The sequence below is a fragment of the Poromitra crassiceps genome (genome assembly GCF_964638095.1).
Source record: "Poromitra crassiceps genome assembly, chromosome: 2".
NCBI lineage: Eukaryota > Metazoa > Chordata > Actinopteri > Beryciformes > Melamphaidae > Poromitra > Poromitra crassiceps.
Window position 1 is genome coordinate 79401568 of NC_139624.1, and position 24038 is coordinate 79425605.

General features: G+C 44.1%; 1 protein-coding gene across 1 annotated transcript in view; it reads right to left on the minus strand.

Moving 5' to 3' along the window:
- dap (death-associated protein) overlaps nucleotides 1-24038 on the minus strand; it is a 39983-nt gene that overhangs the window by 10523 nt on the left and 5422 nt on the right. Inside the window, exon 3 of the mRNA XM_083656110.1 lies at nucleotides 1253-1295. Within this exon, the coding sequence (XP_083512236.1) occupies nucleotides 1253-1295 (43 nt within the window). The remainder of the gene's footprint in view (nucleotides 1-1252; nucleotides 1296-24038) is intronic.

A 24038-nucleotide genomic window follows, 5' to 3' on the forward strand; every position in this document is an offset into this window, starting at 1 on the left:
CTCAGTGTACTGACATGTTGCTCTCTCTCTCCTGCTCAGTGTACTGACGTGGAGCTCTGGGAGGGAATGTAACAAATGAACTGCATGACTGCAGGAGGCAGGAGGAGGATCTGCCTAATATCGCCCCAATCTCCCTCAAACTATCTGCTTGGCTCCACACACAGAGCTCAGAGGAGTGGGGTGACCCACTCAAGGACACTTTAAACACACGTCACACCCCCCCCTCCCCCACACACACACACACACAGTCAAACAGAATAAAACAAACATGGCTTTTCACATACTTTGACCTACTTTTCACTTTTCAAAAGGTCAAGGCTGGTGAAACGGTTGAAAACTACTGGAATTGCTACAAAAACACCAACGGACACACTCACACACACATACACACACACACACACACACACACACACACACACACACACACACACACACGTGCACAGAGCAAAAGACACCGCCTGTATGCTCTGGACTTCTGCTTTTCTTGCTTTCAGTCTTTTGTCCTTTCTAGCTTCTCCTCATTTGATAGAAGTAGGCTGTTTGTCAGTGTGTGTGTGTGTGTGTGTGTGTGTGTGTGTGTGTGTGTGTGTGTGTGTGTGTGTGTGTGTGTGTGTGTGTGTGTGTGTGTGTGTGTGGATAGTTAAGTTAGAAAAACCAATAGCAAGATATAAGTCTGAGTTGTTGACATACATACCCTTATGTTCTGTCCACACATACAACTTCATGACCATTCAACAAGTCACTGTAGTCATAAAGTGCTGACAGGCCAAGAATTATGTTGCATAGTTGTGATTGGGGATGAAACGATTACCGGTTTAATGATAAACCGTGACGGTTGATTACCGTTTCATATTTTAACTCTCATTAAAACCGTGTTAGTCTACCGTGATTACAGCACGAGCTAAAAAGCTAACATCAGCAGCACCCAATATTTCTGAGATGTTGTCTCCTTTGTGCAGCCAACTTTGAAATAATAATATAATAATAATAATAAAATCATAATAATACAAAATGAAATCAGTCGCTGTGTACGTGTAGAGACACTGATCTATTCTTTTCCTCTACTATTTCTCCTTTTTTAATCAGTTTTCCCTATAGAGCTCATGTCCCAGATACCACCTTACACACATTTCAACACTACTGTTGGTAGTGTGTGTGTGTGTGTGTGTGTGTGTGTGTGTGTGTGTGTGTGTGTGTGTGTGTGTGTGTGTGTGTGTGTGTGTGTGCATGTGTGCGTGCGTGCGTGCCTTACCTTTGTGACCACTCCAGACACAATCACGGTGGGCTTTGGTGGACTGTAAATTGAGAGAGAGAGAGAGAGAGAGTGACAGACAGTCAGACAGACAGACAGACAGACAGACAAGGATCAATTAAAAGGATTTGTTGGTAAGGTTCTAGCAATATACAATATGGCAAGCGGGGGGTGTGTGTGCCATATGTTTCGTGCTTGTGTATTCGTGCTCAGTGCACACATGCATTTTTGTGTGTAATCACAATAAGCTAATCGCGCTGTGTGTGGGCCAAAGGAAAAGTTTAGATATGGCCAAGTCAAAAACTCTAAAGGGACACTGTTAAAAATGCCAACATCCCAAGCTGTCTGAACACACACTACATACAGTCTTACTCTCTCTGGCAACACGCACGCACGCACACACACACACACACACACACACACACACACACACACACACACACACACACACACACACCACCGGATGGACCTGCCAACACACACACACAGTACACCGGATGGACCTGCCAGCAGCTTAAATAGCTCCCATTCATCCTGACCAAACAGTGGGGCTCACAGCTTCAGGATGAGGAGAGGAGAGGGGGGGGGAGCTGGAGGTAGAATAGGAGGACCAAAAATCCTATCTCTGTATTTGACGGTGGCGAATGGCGATAGACAATATATATGTGTTTTCTATGAAGTGCCAAGTGGGCCAACTGTTCAGTTGTAAGTCAAAGCCACATGGCCAAGCACTTTTATGAAAACAAAACTGTGAAAATGTGAAATCAAAATAAAATCTGGATAGACAGGGTTTCCTTCCCTTACTATTGCTGCTTTGAAACATATTTACACATTGAGATTTCTGATAAATAATCACCAGCTGATTCAATTTAAAGTCGCTCACCGTCTTCACTACTCCAAGCATAAACTACACAGGATCTTCCCTTCTGTCTGGTCAGGTGTCAGAGGGCACTCTATCTCATGCCTTCTGGTTCTGCCCTTCATTAACGGGATTTTGGGCCAAAGTATTTGATTGGTACTCCACCACATTTTACTGCCCTGCACAGCTCGTCACCAGTCGGCTCTACTCGTTTCGGCCCGATGGATGTTCTGCTTCGACCGCCGATCATCTGCCCCCGCCCACCCCCGCCCACAGCTGGTCGTCATAGCGACCGCATATCTGTCCTCCGCCTAATAGCCGAAGTAGGCTATAACATAACGTTACAATTAAATCCATCCACAGAACTTTTAAACTGTTTATAAAATACTGGTGCCTCTAAATGACCTTGTACATGGGCAAATGTGACAATCGGCCAGGAGAATGGATATCACTTTGTAGTTAGTCAAACTCACAGGCATGCGCTGCGCGCGGACGGGAGAGGCGCAACAGAGTGAAGCCTGTACCCCGGCGGCCTCTGACCAGGCAAGACCGCGGCTTCACCAAACACCCGCCTGCGGCCTAGCGGAGCGCTGCACTCAACTAGCTGCCTGAGCAGCAGACTTTTTTCTCTCTCAGACAATTGAAATCACCGCCGCGATTTTATTTCACCAGAGGCGAAGGCAGCAACACAAAAGACTGATGGAAATATACATAACAGAAGAGAAGGTAAGCCCACTAAACTGGTATGCAGCATTGCATTGACAGTCAGTAGATAGACAGAGTAAACACGATTCTGCCTGACCAATCAGTCGTCAACAATGTTTTCACGTCACCGTATGGTACCGGGTTCACAGAATAGAACCCCGACGAGGCAGGTACGAAAAGTAGCACGACTCGACGCCAATACAATACAACCCGGGCTGGGACAGTTTTTACCGGTGGAATGAGACCATTTATCAAGTCGAGCGGAGCGGAGCGGGACCTGCGGTGGAAATGGGCCATAAGGCAGGGGTTCCAAACCTTTTTTGTGCCAAGGACCGGTAGATACATGGAAAAAAAAGTCACGGACCGGTTGTCAATTTTAATGGTTTTAGTTACATATATATTTACTCACCAGGTGGCGACAAAGGGTAAATAACAGCCTTTTGTGTTGTACTGTATGTGTTTTTGTTTCAACTACAAACATAAATAAACATCAACTTGAAACTATGTTTCAACTACCACACACAGCCTATAATATTATAGCCTATGTTTGTAAGTTGGTACCGGGCTCTCTGCCCGGTACCAACTGCGTTGCGGCCCGGTACCAGGCCGCGGCCCGGTGGTTGGGGACCACTGCTCTAAGGCCTACAAAATAACCCTGCAGCCGGGGGCAGAACTCGCCATTTTCAGCTGCTCTGAGTCCTCTCTGAATTTCCCTACAGCTGTGCAACAATCTCTGACACAGGGGACAACTGTCACCAAAAGACTCATTCTGAAGGAATGGAAGTCCTCCTCTTCACCTTCTTTTCAGGTGTGGCTGATGGACATGATCTCTGTTATACAGATGGAGAGACTCAGGTCCCTGAGAACCGACTCGCTTCAAAGGTTCTCAACTATCTGGGACCCGTTTCTGGCCGACTTTGACGAGGTTAAGAACGACAAGTGACTGAGGTTAGAGGTGAGGGATGGTTCGCCTGGCTGGTATCTCATGGACTCCTTGTGTGGGATCCCATGTACATTATGTCTTACAAACACATAAGCACCTTATGCAGCTGGTAGCACCATGTTATAATGTTGAATGTCCATGATGTATGTTTTTCTTGTTTTTGTTTTGTTTTTTCTCTTTCTTTCTTTAATTTTCCTGTGTCTGAGCTTGTTTGTCTTGTTCGCATACTGTAATTTTTTTATTTATAATAATCAACAGTAATGTGGATATAATGACTACATGTAAGTGGGTAAAGGCAAATAATAGAACAGCTAGAACAGTCTGGTAAGTTCAGAATATGACATCGCTTTACTGTAATGCAGGCTTCGACATTCAAAATCAAAGATGATATGTAGTGTACTGCAGTACTTGCATCACAATATCCATGTAATATTGATATATTGAGAGAAAAGCAGAGTGAGAGGTATGGAAAGGGGGAAAAGGAGGAGATGTGAAAGAAGTGTGGATAAGGAGAAGAGAGGAGGAAAGACGGGGAAAGGCAGAAGGTAGGAGGAGGAGTGTCATGGGGAGATGAGAAGGTCCTGGTAGGGAGGGCAGGAGAACGCTATACCTATAATCATACTGTGAGAGGAGGAGAGGAGTGAGAGAGCCATACCTATAATCATACTGTGAGAAGAGAGGAGAGAGGGAGGAGAGCACTCACTCATACAAAGAGAAGGGAGTTGGGACGAGAGGGATTGAGAGAAAGCCAGAGAAGCGGAGGAGGAGGAGGAGGAGGAGGAGGAGGAGCAGGTGGAACCTGAGGTAAGTATCGACCTTCACATGACAAACGAGCCGCATCTCATTTTGCAGCAGCGCCATCCCGGTGGGCAAAACAGTAGAGTTGTGGCGGCCACCTTCAAAACTCCACTCAAAGACATCAGCCAGTAGCCACAGTGGAAAACATGTCCAAGGTGTAGTTTACCCGAGTATGTTGAGAAGTTTCATCTGAAGTTGATCTACTGGAAAGCTGCCACCTGACCTCTGCAGTCAAATCCTCAGCACCTTAGGATTACTACTGTACACAACAGCTGAAACATCTGCTTTTTCACTTTTTATGTACGGTATATCTTTTTCCATCATGCTCGATTAAAAGTGATGGATTCCTTATACAGTACATACATATGGCTAACCTCCATCTTTGCAATCAACACCGTGGCCCTGAATGGCCTTGTGCCACATTTTTTAATATGACTATAGTCACATTTCTGTTACAATGAACACCTGAATAATCTCATTGACTGTCCTTCACCAGCCTCTTGACAAAATGGCAGGAAAAGGCATTCTGTATTAGCACTTTAATTAACTGAAAAATGGCATATTAGGATATTTGCTAGTGTTCCTCATTCAAAATAATAGGCACCATTAGTTGTGAGATGGGTGCTAGCTTACACTTATTAGTATTATAGTGGAATGCTAAAAATTCTAACAGGCTGTTTTGAAGGACAAACTCTCTGTATTGTCTGTAATTAAGTGCCTGGTGAAGAGAAAAGAAAAGAAAAAGCAAACTGCTGGTGTGCTAACTGAAGAGTCTCTTCCTAGGTCTCTATGTTTTTTTACCCACGTTTGCATAAGAGAAGCTGTCTAAACTTTCTTCTGAAGCACAGCTGCCTCTGTGCCATGCAGCATTGCAGATGTAGCTTCTTTTGACACACTACAGCTAAATGAAAAGAGAACATGCTGGCATACCAGTTTGCTGTGAGCTAGCTCATTAGCTTTCAGCTAGCAGCAATGTGAATGATAAACACTCTAATGAGCTGCTTTTCTGAGAAACTGTCAAACACGCAGAAACTTTCTCTGCATAATATCACAAGTGCTGCTCGGCGGAGAAAAATAACTTTCTAATAACTTTATGTCTTTAGGCTTCAGTTGTGTTTTACATGCATAGCTATTAGGGCATTGTATCAACTGAACTGCACCATCGTCCATCTTAAGCACAGCTGCCATAGTATCAGGTAGCAGCACTGGCCACAGTGTTGTCAACTCGTTTCCAAGGAAAGTAGCTATTGGCTGCTCACAAAGTCACGCGAACATGATGTCATATGCTAATTTGCATATCAATATAAACAATAGAGCTGCAACGATTAATCCATTAGTCGATCGACAGAAAATTAATCGACAAACTATTTTGATAATGGATTATTCGTTTTGAGTAACTTTTTAAGAAAAAAGTCAAAATTCTCTGATTCCAGCTTCTTAAAAGTGAATATTTTCTTGGTCTTTACTCCGCTATGAGAGTAAAGTGATTATCTTTGGGTTGTGGACAAAACAAGACATTTTGAGGAAGTCATCTTCAGCTTTGGGAAACGCTGAATGACATTTTTCACCCTTTTCTGACATTTTATAGACCAAACAACCAATCGATTAATCGAGAAAATAATCGACAGATTAATCGATAATGAAAATACTATTATAATACTATTAGTTGCAGCCCTAACAAATAACCTACAGGCTTCGCTCGCAGCTGTGTGGGAAGTGCTGTATACCATCAGACCTCTCTAGATGACAAGCAAGTAGCAAACCGGCATCAGCCGTACCAAGTTATTGCCGAAGTCACCATGTTGGCAACACTGGGTGGGTGAGACACCCTGGGGTTGGTCTGAACAGGCATACTCAAGTCGCATATCTATCCACACACTGAGATATTTATTATTGTGTGCTGTTAACTGCCTCATGCTGGGTTGTTGTCACATAATCTCCATTCTATTGTCTGTCTATCTGCATTGTAACAAATGCTGAAATGCTGAAGACGGACTGGAAAAGGGCGGAGAAGTAAAGGAGGAGAGGCAGGGAAATGTTTCGTGGCAGGCAGAGCGCTGCATTTGAAGCATGCTAGCTAGCGTGGAGCTGGGCATGTTGTTCCGCGAGTCTTTATTGAATCTTTGCCCAGCGTTAGTGGAGGGAAAGAGCAGAAGGCAGACAGGCAGACAGATAAGACCATGTCTAGACAGACACACAGACACACAGACAGACAGTGAGGGCTAAGCCTGGCACATGGATAGCCATCTACTCCAGCAGCATTGGACTCCTTGAAAAATGAGTGTGACAGAAAAGCAAGACAGGAGTGTGGGCTGCTCTCCTGGGCTGACAGAGCAATATTAACACATAGACATATAGACAGAAAGACAGGAATGACAGGTCTAAGTCAGGGCTGATAAACAGAATGACGGGCGAGAGACAATCCGTTTTCACTTCTTAATCACGGATTAGCGAAATTGCCCTGCGTCGGGTGCCAATAGTCTAATCTAGGAGAGAGTGATGCCACAGATGCACCGCACATAAGACGATGCTATTGACACAGATGATGTGTTTTTGACAGACTGCTTAAAGACTGTAAAGACTGTGCTGTCTGTCTGTGCTCAATATGGGAGCAGGTCTATATTTACAGTGATAGCCTGCTGTCCTCGAAGGGATGGAAGAATGGAGATGTAGAGAGATAGACAGGGGGGGGGGGGACTGGTGCTGTGGTTCGGTTCAATGTTGGGAGTGGGAGGGTGGCGGCGTACAGGCAGGGACAGAAGAAGCCTGCAGGGGGCAGTAGAGACCTGCAAGGCATCCTGTCCTGGTCCAGACCAGACCAGTGTTGTGAGGAGTTAGAGGAAACGAGTGGGGGGAGAGAGACACACACATTGCACATTTGAAGTGATATCTTAAATAAAGAGTGAAATAACCTTTGCATAAATCCATATCTAGATACAAACTTGTATATTTATCCGGCCTGTCTTCAGCGGGATGCCAAAGCCACACCTCCCCTACCCCACCACCACCACCACCGACACTCCCCCAGACCCCCACCCATCTCTCTCTGCTTCAACAGAGCAGGAAGTTTGTTGCCGTGGGCGAGGTGGTGGTTGCCTTGGAAACTGATGCCCGTCTTCCCTCCTCCCCTTCTCTCTCTCTTTCCCCCCAACTTTCCACCAAGAGCTGTCAGCATTCACCGGTGGATGGCTGCCCACCTACGGCACAAGTTACTACACTTCCTAGGTGTGTGTGTGCAGTGATTTAGTCAAGCGTACACACAGTACACCACGGCCCTTTTTCGGAGCCTTTGGAGCATAGCCTACCTCTCTGCCTAATTACCACTGAAATATATTAGAGAAGGTGAAGCTATTGAGCAGTAGGCCTATAATTAACTTACATTTACATTTTACACATTTTTGCTGACGCGCCAATACCGAGTGTTTTACAATGTGTGAGCAGGTAACAGCGTTCAGTTCACAAACCATGCATCCACTCTACAAGCACCGAGGGTTGTTACCTGCACTGTCAAATGTGTCAATACAAGCCTATTATGGAGGCAGGGGCGTCATGGGCTGAGACTCTTCCACGCACAGAGGGCACAAGTAGTTCTATCAGTGGTGACAGAAGACTGAGGGGGCAGAAAGTACTGACAACGGCAGTTCCTCGAATGGCCACTTGATGCTGCCTGTCTGTCCCCATTCACAGTTTAAAGTTTACAGCCTGGTTTAAAAAACAGTTTTGGTTTCCAATTTCACAGTTCATGGCAACTGTATGGGGGGGTGACTTTTTATATAACTCACCTGTTTAATGATAATAATAAAAAGTATGGGGCATGATTGAGAGCCAGATGAGTCTTCAGGAAAACTCCTGTTTGAGGTTCTGGTGACATCATTGACCATATATGGATCAAGAAAGGAGGCATATCCCATCAACGTTTAGCGCATGGCTATTGTTTACCACTGCCTTGGGTTAAGTTAAGTTAAGTTATCCTTTATTTATCCCCATGGGGAAATTCATCCTTAGGGGTCCTTTGCTATCCCACAATGTGACTGACGAAAAATGAAGCTTAAAATACGTTCATAGACTAGAGAACGTCATTAATATTAATTTTCCTCATTAATGATACATCATTAGCAACCCATGTTCAGTTAGCATTGTAGCTACCTACTCACTCAGAGCTTGATGTGGTTGTGAAGGTTGTTAACACATTCACTGCCAGCCATTTTTTTTTTACTGTAGGTAGCTTCTGCCAAGCCGTTTTTTGAGGATTCTGGCTCATTTTACAAGAGCCGAGGATAATTTTCTGCTTGGACTTTGTGAACACGAAGTTCACAAAAGTACTAATAGAATGTGTGCTTTCTCTGTCTAAAAGAGTTAGTTTGTAGAGTTAGTAGTTATGTAGATATTAGCCGTTGAGTACAGCATGGTTTGAGCGTCTGAGACAGGAAGCTGAGATAATCGCAGTTTTGTGAAATTCAATCAAACAGGCAGAACAGTCACTTTAACCATTTATTTTTGGCATCAGTGAGAGATCAGACATCTGAACAATATAGTTCTGAACACCCTCTCCTTTAAACTCCTCCCTCCGTGGGCGTGTCTGGTGGCGTTTGTCACAAGCCAGTTTCTCCTGCCTGTCTGAGCAGTGAGCAGCCTCCCTCTCTGGCGGCCCCTCGTCGGCGAGTGTGGCGAGTGTGGACTGTGGATGGGACTCAATCGTTTCTTGGATTTTCGGTTGAGAGCTTTGATGAAGCTTTGTGCGATTCTAGGCTTTATGCTGCCCACCCAGTCTATTTTTGGAACCCCCCACCGTTGTGCGCCGGTGTGCAGCAGCGTGAAAGCGTTTTCGCCTACAGTATGAGAATGAGGCTCGTTCGTTTCTGGGTTTTCGGAATGCGTGCGATTCTGGCCTTTCTGCGGGTGTTTCAAAGTGTGTTTCACCCATAATCTATTATGCAAATTTGCAATCCCCCACGCCAGCACCGCTCTCCGCTCTCGGTGTGCTGCTGCTGGCGCGGCCGCTCTCGGGCGAGTCTGGTGACTGATGACTGTAAAATCGCCAAGCCATTTCCTTGAGAATGGCTTGCTCCCGCGGCTGTTTTTGGTTGGCTTTCTCTCTGTCGGGAGAGCACTGTCGCCACTTAGCTGGTCGGTAAAATAGATTATACACATTCTCTTCCTCCAATATTGGTATAGGAGACGTAAAAGGGGTTGATCGATGTCCCACTGTCAAAAAAAAAAAAAAAAAATTTAAGCCGAGATATCTCGTCTTTGGCACTCAACGGTTGGATTCTGTAAGCCAAGATATCTCGTCATTGGCACTCAACGTGTTAACAAGGAATTGGAAAAAATGTCAAAATGGTTTAAAATCAACAAACTGTCACTGAACATTAAGAAAACTAATTTCATTTTGTTTGGTCCCAATTATAAGAAGCACACTGAGAATATAATGGTTCTTATTGACCATATTGCAATAGCTAATGTCAAATCGACTCGTTTTCTTGGTATACTTATTGATGAAAACCTATCTTGGAAACCTCATATTTCATTAATATCATCCAAAATTGCAAAGAACATTGGTATAATTGGAAAAATCCGCTATCTCATCAACACAAAAGTTTGTCTCAACCTTTATTATTCTATGATTTACCCCTTCATCAGTTATTGTAACATTGCTTGGGCTAGCACTCATCAAACAAAACTACAACGGATTTTTCGGTTGCAAAAACGAGCAGTGAGAATCGTTACCTTCTCAGATCCAAGAAGTCACTCTTTACCTCTGTTTCGTAAACTTGGCATTGTAAATATTTTTCAGATTAACACCCTTCAAGTCATTCAATTTGTATATGATTCTTTGAACAAAATACTTCCCTCTTTTTTTCACAATTTCTTTACTCCTAACAATCAATTTCACAATGACCCAACCCGAAAAGCACTTCAGCTCCGCCCCCCTCAATCGCGTACCACCTCATCTCAATTTAACATAACCTATAGAGGTTCCAAGATATGGAATTCACTCCCCACCCACCTTGTTGAACTCTCTCCTCAGTCATTTAAAAAATATACAAAAAATATGTTGCTATATATATAGCCCAACATTATTTGCCACTTGCATTTCTGTCTTTTTTTGTTCTGTTTTTTTGTTAACATTTTTTACTTATTTTGTTTGTTCTAATCTCTGTACTCTGATGTCCTTGTGTGTGTGTGTGTGTGTGTGTGTGTGTGTGTGTGTGTGTGTGTGTGTGTGTGTGTGTGTGTGTGTGTGTGTGTGTGTGTGTGTGTTCTGATTTATGTTTTTTATGCTATTCTTTTTTGTGCCTTTAAGATATTTTGGGGGATGCCGCTTTGTCAAGCCCCTTGAGGGCTTTTTGGAATCTCCTTGCATGTTTTCTTTTATTTAAATTGCATTTGATGGTGTCTTTGTATGCCGATTATTTTAATATGTGCTAAATAAATACAAATACAAATACAAATAGCTAACAATGCGAACATGCTGAATGCTGAATTTCCCTTGCTCTGATCAGTGAAACATAGATGACACAAACACAGACAAACAAAGCAGCTTTACAAACCACTACACTCTGAGCCACACCAAGACAAAGCAGCTTTACAAACCACTACACTCTTTGTCCGCTCGTGTGTCACTCACACCTCAGACACCATTGATTGACTTCTGGAAAACGTCGGGAAATGATGCATCTCATCATCACTGCATTCCAGCGTTCAGAATTACACTCAGCGTTCAAGGGCGAACTACAATTACAACTCAGAACAAGGTGCCATATACTGTACTGATCAGTGTTGGTGGTAACTCATTACAAAAGTAACATATTACATGTAATATATTACTTTTAGCAGTAACTCAGTAATATAACTTATTACTTATAGGATTTCAGTAATATTATACCAGTTACTTTGTCAAGTAACTCAAGTTACAAATTGAGTTACATTTTATTAAATCAAAGCACATATTTAAAAACAAGGCCAGGTCGAAACCTGGCATAGGCCCGTGTGCTGCTAATTTGAGTGGGAAGAGGGAGAGGATTTGCTAGTGTAACAGATTGTTCCGCTTTTTGCCCATATTCGGAAAATGACAATATTCCGACTAAATTAATAATCCACTAATATTCCCATTTACATGCAGCCGTAGCTCGCCCTCCCCGACACGTGAGGGATGGGGGGAGAGAGAGAGCTAGATGCAGGTAGGCGGAGCCGCGGAGTTTTTCTGTTGAGAATAAACAGAGCAGCACTATTCTTACGAGCATCACTTGGTCCATTTCAGGAGCTTGCTGCTGAAAAGTTTGGTGTTGCGCATCCAAGTCTTTCATAAAAAAGTAGGCTAGTAGCCTACGTTATTACCTCACAGGCTCGCAAGCATTGTGGACTTCCGTGGGCACTGGGTGGGCACTATGACTACTCTCTCTCTCTTTAAATTAGGGCTGCCACAAACGATTATTTTGATAGTTGACTAGTCACCATATTGCACAATTACTCAATCGCTCTGATTTAGCTATCATCAGCTTCTAAATTTAGCTTCAAGTTGTTTTAAGCATGTGCCAAATACAAATAAAGACAATGATGATAATTCACTCAGAATTAATATTTTCATGAACTTTAAAGTTTAGAGCATGTAGCAGAATATTTATTTCTGGCATCAATGTACTTGCATGTAATAAATGTAATATAGTGCAAATTGCAAAACTGCAAAATAGTACACATTGAAATTGAAAACATATAGTGCAATGAAATATGTACTATCCATTGAATGAATAATGCAAAATAAAATTAGGGCACTACTACGTGGAATGGAAATGGAACCAAAAACTATTCACTATGTATGCAACCAAAATATCAATGTCTTCTCAGGCATCAAACACATTTTTAAATGTCGTAAGTAGAGTGCAAACTGCGGAGTAAAATGAGGTTTCCAGTATTCCCGTCAGCAACACATGAGCTTAACGTTGCTATGATGACAACGTTACAGCAGGCTTTTAACGTTAATATCGTTAGCCAATAGCTAACGTTAGCAGCTCAAACTTAATGTTGCGGTTGCCTGTGAGCTAACAAGCTAATTAGCCTTCATCTGCATTCGCCACAACGTGCTTCCTTTTGAGATGCTCATGCATCATACTCGTTCTGCCATGATAAGCGAGTTCAGCTTATTTAGCAGATTTTGCACTTCACATTATTGTGCGTGAAATGCTCCCACATTTTGGACGTATGAGGACGGTTAGACATTTTTTCTGTGGAGCACTGGGAGGAAGCTGCAAGCTGCTTGTTTTTCCGCTGACGAGATATCACATGCTTTTTTTCACCAGTCACCATTGGTTCAAGGCAACGCTGTGTTGCCTTCAAGTGAACTGGGACACAGGCTCTCAACCTTAATGCCGTTCTGATTAGAGCTGTCGCGATTCCTCGAGTACCTCGAATAACTCGAATAATTAAATTGATCGAGGCCAAAATGATTCGCCTCGACACGGCATTTAGAGAGACTGTTTCTCACGGACGCTTACTGGTGTGGCACAGCGCTCTTCCTGTGTAAACACGTGAGGACACAGACAGACCAGAGAGCAGCTATAGCGACTAGCGAGCGGACCCCGCAAAATGGAACGAGGCGACGGAGAAAGCAGACAGGAGGAGCCGGGAAGGGAAGAACCAGGGCCGAAAAAGCGACCGAAACTGTCTAAAGTGTGGGATCATTTCACGCTGAAAAAGGACACGAACTCAGTGGTGTGCAAGTACTGTAAGACGATCCTTGCATATCACAACAGTCAATGCTTCAGCACCTGAACCGTAAACATCCAGTCTACGCATCCACCAGCGCATCTACGTCGAGCGGAGCAAGGTAACGTAACGTTAACTATACACAACGCTAATGTAAATGTATGCTAATGATTGCTACTTGATATTAAGACTAGTAGTAGTTGTGCTGCTGGCTTGCCACGTTGCCAATATGACTATTAGTAACTGCATTCACGCTGCATTTTTTTGATGTGGCTTGCCGTTTTCTGTGAGAAATACAAAGCTCAACCTAACGTTAACCTAACGTTAGCGGCTAATTTAACAGCGTTGTGTGTGTGTGTGTGTGTGTGTGTGTGTGTGTGTGTGTGTGTGTGTGTGTGTGTGTGTGTGTGTGATCACACTAGCCTGTTGGTGTGTGAGAGAGAGAGAGTGAGTGTGTGTGTGTGAGAGAGAAAGAGTGTGTATGTGGAGAATGTACATTTACACACCCTAGACCGGTCGACTCTTCTCATGATGATTGCAAACAACTATTTAATTGGTGCATTTTAGGCTCCAATTATTACACCACCTGACCTGTTATCTTGCTATTCTGATATTTGTGTCAATAATAGGCAACAGGTCTAGGGTGTGTAAATGCGCATTCTCCAGTTTTGTTATGAACTTACCTAATAAATATCAATATTAATTATTATTTCACCTCTTTTTCAGCGGATCACAGCGTACAATGGACAGCTTTATAAGGACGGGTCCATCATGTTCAAGTGAACAAGCAGCTGAGTTCAGCAATAGCATTTTGAATATGATTGTGACAGACATGCGCCCTCTGTCCATGGTGGAAGATAAAGGATTCAGAAAGATGATTTCGAGTTTCAACCCGAACTACACACTTCCCTCAAGGACCTTCTTCACGAATAAGATGGAGAAAAAAGTATGAGGAGGTCAAAGGCAAGTTGATCGAGAGGCTTAAGACGCCAAACATGATGGCACTCACTACTGACATTTGGACAAGTGTAGCGACAGAGGCCTATATGGGGGTGACGTGTCACTTTCTGAGAGAGGATTGGGAAATGGAGTCCCACTGCCTTACAACCATGCCCCTTGAAGAGAGACACACGGGTGCACATATTGCAGAGTGGATTGAAGAGGTTATGTAGGCAGTGAAGGAGAGAGGAAGTGAAGTGGTGAAGGGTTAAAGGAAGTAGGCAGTGAAGGAGAGAGGAAGTGAAGTGGTGAAGGGTTAAAGGAAGTAGGCAGTGAAGGAGAGAGGAAGTGAAGTGGTGAAGGGTTAAAGGAAGTAGGCAGTGAAGGAGAGAGGAAGTGAAGTGGTGAAGGGCTAAAGGAAGTAGGCAGTGAAGGAGAGAGGAAGTGAAGTGGTGAAGGGTTAAAGGAAGTAGGCAGTGAAGGAGAGAGGAAGTGAAGTGGTGAAGGGCTAAAGGAAGTAGGCAGTGAAGGAGAGAGGAAGTGAAGTGGTGAAGGGTTAAAGGAAGTAGGCAGTGAAGGAGAGAGGAAGTGAAGTGGTGAAGGGCTAAAGGAAGTAGGCAGTGAAGGAGAGGAAGTGAAGTGGTGAAGGGTTAAAGGAAGTAGGCAGTGAAGGAGAGAGGAAGTGAAGTGGTGAAGGGCTAAAGGAAGTAGGCAGTGAAGGAGAGAGAGTGTTGTGAGGGACTTGGATTTTTTTTTTTTTCAATATTTTATATATAAAAAAATCAGCCCTCAAAGTCTTGGGACTTGACTTGGACTTGAGCTGAAGAAGACACTAGTTTAATACACACCAGTATGTGTAGAGACATTTATTTTTATTTATTTTATTTTTTAGGCACTGCTTAGCAAGGCAAGGCCCAGATTACGTCACCTCGCTCAATAATGACAGAAAAAAGAAAAAAAAGCACTGGTTGGGTTCATGTTAAAACTAAAGCAGTAAATATGTGCAATTACCTTGAGTTAATAAATACAGTTTTCTACAATTTAACTTGGTTGTGGTTTCCCCTTTTTGCATGCAAGTTTGAAAGTGTTCCAATATAAACCACTAATGTGTGTACTCTTCCATTTTCCTTTGTTGTGAAGCTATCATACAGCGACCAGCGTGCTTGTGCACAGTTTACTGACATCACATTACAGGATTTCTGGGTCTTAAAGTTCAAACGTTTCAGTTATCTCCCGCTGCCATTTGGAAGCAGCAATGTGTGAAGTTGCCTCATGCAGCTGTAAGGTAAATGAACGATGTAAACTAGCTAGTAAGCCATTCATTCATATTATTTAACGGTTGCTGTACACTGGAAGAACTCAAACGTCAGGTTGAAAAGATGACACTGCCAGTTCTATGCAATTTAAAAATAAAAATGTTGTTTTTTCTAAGAAAGAAACTAATGTAGTTGTTTATTTGAAGAGATTTATCTTATTTTTTGGTGTATAGTTACGATAAGCCTTTGAAAACACAAAAAAGGGTTCTTATCCGATTACTCGATTAATCGATGGATTATTCGGTAGAATACTCGATTACTAAAAGAATCGATAGTTGCAGCTCTAGTTCTGATTTAGATTTTTTAAGGCTCTGAAAAAAAATACATATATTGAAGGTCGAATTCTGTACTCGCACACATGCCCCAAAAGGCATTTTACAATTCGCACTGTTCTATTTTTAGTCGCATATGCGAGTAAAACGGGCGCAGTCACCAGCCCTAAGACCAGCTTTGAGGTGCATTACCGCCACCTACCGGACTGCAGAGAGGTGCAGGACCAGCGGCCAAATAGGCCAGTAAATAGGTAAATAGGCGAGCAAAGTCATTCCCGACAAACGGGAATGTAAGGCCCTGTGTGTTCTCCACACACGGGCCAAAAATATACAATAATTTCCTAATCAAACTGTGTTTTTATGCAAATAACCACTATACAGTAGATGACAATAACAAAGGAAAAATATAGCCGCAAGCGGCGATGGGCGGGGTTCAAGCCTTGCGCAGATGACAAAGCTTCTGATTCTGACTAGGACATCCTCCTTGATATATCTGACAAGTTTCGCGATCATTGGACAAACAGGTGTAGAGTTACAGCCTTTTTTATGTTAAGCCACGCCCATTTATGGCATTTATGGCGCCCCCTTTTGGTCGAATTGCACAAAGTTTGACACACGTGGTCTAGGATGGTCTCCGAAGACCTCCTGCAAGTTTCGTGAAGATTCCTTAATCGCTCATGAAGTTATGACAATTTAGCTGTGAGGCCACGCCCTCTCACAAGTTTAACGATTAATATCTCCGAAATGAAAGGAGATTTCAAAGGTTTCAAAAAGGCAGTTTGTAGAGCTTGCTCCAGAGAGGCTTCCTGGCGATTTTGGTGCAAATCGGTCCAACGGTCTAGGAGGAGATGTCAAAAATGTGTTTTCCAAACTTTTCCAAATATCTCAAAAACTTTCCAGGCGGACCTTGAGGAAACTGGGGGGTACTTTGAAGAGCAGGATCACCTGAACATGTGGAAAAAAGTTTTTTGAAAATCGGACAAACGGCGTGGAAGTTATGGCCTTTCAAAGTTTGAAATTTGAACCCCTAATTATAGCGCCCCCATCAGGCCGTTTCACAAAATATTTCTCGAGCATCTAGGAACCAACCATATCTGTCAGTGGGTCAAATCTCATGTCTCTGCAGTATACCAACTCACGGGAATTTGCAATGAGGCAGAGAGGAAAATTAACAAATTTACCACGAGAGGAAGGGGGTTGCGGCCACATTTACCACTGGTACAGGGTTGTGGCACGAGGCGAAGCCGAGTGCTATAAACCCTGTACCAGTGGTAAATGGGGCCACAACCCCCGACCTCGAGTGGTAAATTTGTTTTCTACAACAGCTACCAAATAATATAAAAAATACACAATTGTAACATCCAATTCATTTATTTACAAGCCACGCCCATTTCTGGCGTTTATGGCGCCCCCTTTTGGTCGAATTGCACAAAATTTGACACACATGGTCTAGGATGGTCTCCGAAGACCTCCTGCAAGTTTCGTGAAGATTCCTTAATCGGTCATGAAGTTATGACAATTTAGCTGTGAGGCCACGCCCTCTCACAACTTTAACGATTAATATCTCCAAAACTAAAGTAGATTTCAAAGGTTTCAAAAAGGCAGTTTGTAGAGCTTGCTCCAGAGAGGCTTCCTGGCGATTTTGGTAGGAATTGGTCAAACGGTCTAGGAGGAGTTCTCGAAAATGTGTTTTCCAAACTTTTCCAAATATCTCAAAAATTCTCATTGAGGGTCCTTATGGCAAACTTGTAGAGCAGGTTCACCTGAACATCTGGGGAAAAAAAGTTTGAAAATCGGACCAACGGCGTGGAAGTTATGGACTTTAACGTAAAACCGTCGATTATAGCGCCACCTTCAGGCCGATTCGAAAAATCTTTCTTGAGCAGCTACCTGCCACCAATATCTGTCATTGGGCCAAATTTCAGGTCTCTACCATTTACCAACTCACGGGAATTTGCGTTGGGGCAGATGAAAAAGAAGAAGAATAATAATAAACCGGCACAAAAACAATAGGGTTTCAGCCCCTTCAGGGCTTGAACCCCTAATAATAACATTTAGAATTTTGGATTGTTTACACTAACTTTACAAGGCGGTTGAAATAATTTTTCGGGATGGTTCCGGGGCGGCGATGTCATTCTGCTGCTGCTGTTGTTTTGGTAAAAGTAATGCAAAAGTAGTGTAATAAGTAACGAGTTACTCTACACAGAGTAGAGGGAGACTTCATCATTTGAGGTGAACGACATGTTTATTGTTGCCTTGTTTCCTTAACCTTCCCCCCATTTGTTGTTGATTTACCTTAATAACTTTCCATGTTCAATAGATTTGTCACTAAGATCAATTTGGAAAAACACATTGACTTGACAGCTAGTGAGCAGTCTGTCTCCCGCTAGTCTCGCTGGCCAGCCTCCTCTCCCTTCCGTCCGAGGAGTCTGGCGCCGCAGGTCTCAATAACTGGGATAAACCCTCCCCTGCTCTACTCTGCTCTCCCATTGGAGGCGTGGGTTTCAGACGCTGCCGGATTTCCGCACCCCGCTTAAGAAGCTCTGTCATTGGCTCCGACCATGTCAATCAGAGTGGCTTCCGCTCCCTCTTCCCTGTGTGTTGCTGTAAATAGTCCCCTGCCGCCTCAGGGAAAACAACAACGCTAACTAGCTAGCAAGCTAACGGCAGGAACCTACATGCTAGCTCGTTGCTACACGTTGAAAACGGCAAGTTGGATTGTTTGAAACTATTTTCCAAGGGCACTGCCGCTAAGCGCCGCCCATCGCAATCCCACTATGGAGACCTGCGGCGCCAGACTCCTCGGACGGAAGGGAGAGGAGGCTGGCCAGCGAGACTAGTCTCCCGCAGGTCAAGCAGGCCACTCATTGGCTCTGGCTTATGCCTGTATCTCACCACTGGCGATCCCTCTCCCTCCTCCATTACGCCTTATCTCACCTCACCTCTCCTCTCTCATCCCTCCATCTCACCCCCAGCACCCCTCGCATCATAATCCTCCTCTCTCCTCCTAGCCACAATCACGGTCATCTCTCGCTCTCTCTTTGCCCCATCTGTCCGCCGTGTGGCGAGACTGGGCACGGCAGGCGTTCCCCTGACTACAATGCTCCACCGACTGCTGCTAATGCCACATTTACCCAGCGGCCACCTGCTGGACGTCCATCAGGGCCACGCGGAGGGAGAAAGACGGAGTGGGTGTGTGTGAGAGACTCTGTATTTACTGATAGAGCGCAGCTATTTGGTCTCTCTTTTTGGGTGCGCTGACAGGTGGATTTAGTTCAAGATGAATGTTTCCGAGGAGGAAGGTAAACCGACGAGTGGCGTTTTACACAGCTGGGCCAAGGGGAGTTGATCAGGGGGCAGAGAGGTCTGACTCCAAATGTTTTCTCCTCTCTGATTAAAAGGCGCAATTTCTTTAGTTTGTTTTCATAGCCCGGCCGATCATTCCTCTTCCTTGCCTGCAAGCTCTGAAGGGGAATTTTGTTTTTTCAGATAAACTACAGTATGAGTCATAAATACTCAGGAAACTTTGGCCCTGCAGTGCAATCAAGGCTGGTGACACAAGCAGTCAGTTCATACATGGGGGGAAATGAGTCAGACAGTACAGAGAGTAGGCATTTTCAGACCAGAGGAACTTTAAATCTGACTGTAGATTCAGTCAAGCACAAGGCACTGTGTGCCGACATGAACACGCAGCTTCTGCCCCTCAGAATATCTCCACGGCATTAGTGATTATCCCCTTGGCTTTACTACTGGAGAAACAGTCAGGGAGAGATTTCATACTCAAAGAAGTAGGCTATAACTCCTCCATATTAGAGCCCGACCGATACTGGATTTTTGAGGCCAATGCTGATATTAGGGAGTAAAAAAAGTCTGATATCGATATATCAGCCGATATTCTTATAACACACATTATATTTAAAAAAATTGCAATGATCCCTCAAATCTCAAACACTTGACAGAGCTATGACTTGAGATATGTAATGTAGGCAGGATATTTTACAGCTTATCAATAAACTTTATTGTCCAAAATGACATCAATGCAATGAAACAGTAAACTTCACTGGGAATTTAATAATGATGAATAACTAGAAATACAAAAGCACAAATAGAACAAATATAAAATATATCTTGAGTTCAGAAAAAAGATCAAATATACACAACATGCTGTCTATAACTTAAAAAATACTAAATAAAAAAATATCGGCAATATCGGCCAACATATCGGCCGATACCGATATATCGGTTATCGGCCGATAATATCGGTGGACCGATATATCGGTCAGGCTCTACTCCATATCCATAAATAAACATTACACAATAAGGAAGTACCGGTACATATTTTAACAGACTGGGATCACAGCCACACCCATGGCTGGTGTCCAATAGAACTGAATGGGACAGCAGCGTTCAGCTTAATTCTCTGAAGTTGTCTGTCTTCAGTAGGCTTTTACCTTAGAAACGTGAGCCAGGCTTGCAGGTCGTTTTTGTAGTCCCGTTATCTACTGGGCCACACTTTCGCTGGTATGTTTACTGCTCTGTCTATTAGTTACCACTCATGTTGGTACAAAGACAGAGAGGAGCAAAGAGAAAGCACATAGTAGCAGTGATACGCTTGATACTATTCTGGCTCTGAATTACACTAAAATACTCTGTGAATATATGGAGGGGGGGGAAACAAGCGTGGTGAAGGACAAACATGCACTATATAATTTAGCCTGCATTCAAGGTTGCGTGCATAGGTGTGTATGTATAGGTGTGTATGTATACCCACAGGATTTCTTGAGTTAGTTGGCGATGTTCTTGAAACCCTGCTAGTTGTTGCACACAGCCTGTCAGTTCTCATTTTTCACCTCTCATTAACACACACATTGATATGTGGTGCAAATATGCCACCTGTACTGATGCACACATATAGCTAAAGGTCCTAATGAATATAAAGTGGAAATATGTGGGGGAAGAATCAGACGCGCGCACGCCGCGCGCACGCACACACACACACACACACACACGCATTTGCATACCGCCCCAACAGGAGCACAGCGGATGCAGTAGCACACGTGCTCCACACCGCCCTCTCCCACCTGGAGGGGAAGGACACCTATGTGAGAATGCTGTTCGTGGACTACAGCTCAGCATTCAACACCATAGTACCCTCCAGGCTGGTAAGCAAACTCAAGGATCTGGGACTAAGCACAGCAATGTGTGACTGGATCCTGGACTTTCTAACAGACCGCCGCCAGGTGGTGAGAGTGGGCAACCTCACCTTCTCCCCACTGACCATCAGCATAGGAGCGCCACAGGGGTGCGTCTCCAGCCCCTTCTGGTATGACCTCTACACCCACGACTGCGTGGCGACTCAAACTTCAAACACCATCGTGAAGTTTGCAGACGACACAGCGGTCGTGGGCGGATCTCCAGGAGCGATGAGACAGCCTACAGAAAGGAGGTGGAGGCCCTGGAACAATGGTGCCAGGACAACCACCTCTCTCTGAACGTCTCCAAGACAAAGGAGATCATTGTAGACTACAGAAGGCGGGGGACGCACACCCCCCAATCACCATCAACGGCACAGTGGTGGAAAGGGTGGACAGCTTCAAGTACCTGGGAGTCAACATCCACCAGGACCTGACATGGGCCAACCACACCGCCACTGTTGTCAAAAAGGCCCAACAGCGACTACACGGACTCAGGCGCCTGAAGAAATTCGGGCTAAGGCCAAAAATCCTCAGGGACTTCTACAGAGGCACCATTGAAAGCCTGCTGACTGGCTGCTTCACCACCTGGTACGGGAACTGCACCACCATGGACCGCAGGGCGCTAAGAAGGGTGAGGCGTGCGGCCCAGCACGTAACAGGATGTGAGCTGCCAGAACTGCAAGATCTGTACAACCAGCGGTGCCTCAGGAGGTCCCTGAAGATCATCAAAGACACAAACCACCCCCACAACAGTCTGTTCTCCCTGCTACCCTCAGGGAGGAGATACAGGGTCCCAAGAGCACGCACAAATCGCTTGAGGGACAGTTTCTTCTCACAGGCCACGAGACTCCTTAACATATACAAATAGTGTAGTAGCCGTACTGTACCGCACTGTAGATGCTACCATTATGTATGACTAATGTTCAATAGTATGTTTAATTAGGTATACGCTATTTGCACCTAACAGAATGTTATTATGTTTAATTATGTTTAAAGTATGTTCATGCCATTTGCACTATGGGCAGTGAATACGCCACTGTCTGTGGCGTGTCTTACTGCTTTATTGCTTGTTGCCTCTTGTTTTTATTTATATATATTTTATTTTTTGCACTATGTTGTAACGGAGTCTACAGCACAAGAATTTCACACGTGATACTTGTACTACGGAGTGACAATAAAAATCTTGAATCTTGAATCTTGAACACACACACACAGGAAATGAGTAGCATCTTACACCGACCCATCATAGAATTTAGTGGCCTCTATACAAACAGTGCATTCATACAACAAGAAGAGACAAGAACAAAACAAAAACCAAACAAAAAGCACCAACAATGTGAAAGCAGAACAATTATTGTGTGTGATATAGAACAGGCAAAACAAGGCTGATTATAGCAAACAATAGTGAGTGCTGAATGGGCTGTTCAGGTTAATGCTGTAATTATGTAGTAATTATGTTGTTCACCCAATTAGCTGGCAACAGCACACGAGTCCCCTGCTAAACTGAATCAGCCAACACTATAGCCTTCACAAAAAGTGAAAGCAGCAACATTGCTTGGTCAGCAATTTACAGTGTGTGTGTGTGTGTGTGTGTGTGTGTGTGTGTGTGTGTGTGTGTATGTATGCGTGCGTGTGTGTGTGCGCGTGCGTGTTTATTATCAACTGACAAAACACCGCAGGCTGTAACATTGCAGAGACTAGGGGTTTACGATATGGATAACCAATAATCACCTGCTTCTTTTTATTATTTTAAAAAGTTCATAACCAGTATTTTATGCACACCTGAGGGGAAGAAAGCCTAAGATGTAGTGAGAAAAGATGTATGAATATAACTGATATCACACTGTTGTTACAGTAACAGTTCTGACTTCAAATGTGCATAGCTTCTTATTTTTCTAGTGAAGTACATTAACATCACAAACATACTTTGGTTTTAATAGAGCATTTTGTCAAATAATTCATATGGTATTAGATGCTTTGACATAATCTGTCAAATCAGACATGTCAATGTATTTAATACAGGTTGTTGGTAGTAAAGTGAACCACTCAATTCAAAAACATCTAAAATCATGTGACTCATGACCCGTCTCTGACCTAGTTCTGGTGTCCGCCTGTTGCTAATTTGGTCTTCCGACATTAAATGCTGTTGTAGTGGAGCCCAGCATCGTTGTAGGCTACTTGGCTCGGGGCTGTAATGTAAATATGTGACATGAGTCACATGATTTTAGATGGGTCAAAGTAATATTTCCGGTGTATCTTGCCCATTCTACGGCCAGGCGAGTTGTAATATATTGTCATGTCATGGTGTTTTGGGCTCATTAATAAACGAGATTGATTCTGTTATTTTTCTATCATTCTTTTGGTAATGCTATTTTACATTGAAGTCAACGGGGAGAGGCTTGTGTTGTCTCCCTAAAAGGGGCGGGGCCTAATTGCCGATCTGATGTATGGAAGGATACCTGTCGCATCATATTTGGATGCACACGGTCCTGCAGCACAGACACCTCCTCTACCTGGTTTAAAGAGGCTCGGAGCGCAGAGCACCGCCTCTACCTGGTTTAAAGAGGCTCAGAGCACAGAGCACCGCCTCTACCTGGTTTAAAGAGGCTCGGAGCGCAGAGAACCGCCTCTACCTGGTTTAAAGAGGCTCGGAGCACAGAGCACCGCCTCTACCTGGTTTAAAGAGGCTCGGAGTGCAGAGCACCTCCTCTACCTGGTTTAAAGAGGCTCGGAGCGCAGAGCACCGCCTCTACCTGGTTTAAAGAGGATCAGAGCGCAGAGCACCTCCTCTACCTGGTTTAAAGAGGCTCAGAGCGCAGAGCACCTCCCCTACCTGGTTTAAAGAGGCTTGGAGCGCAGAGCACCGGCTCTACCTGGTTTAAAGAGGCTCGGAGCGCAGAGCACCGGCTCTCTTCCTGGTTTAAAGAGGCTCGGAGCGCAGAGCACCGCCTCTACCTGGTTTAAAGAGGCTCAGAGCGCAGAGCACCGCCTCTACCTGGTTTAAAGAGGCTCGGAGCGCAGAGCACCGCCTCTACCTGGTTTAAAGAGGCTCGGAG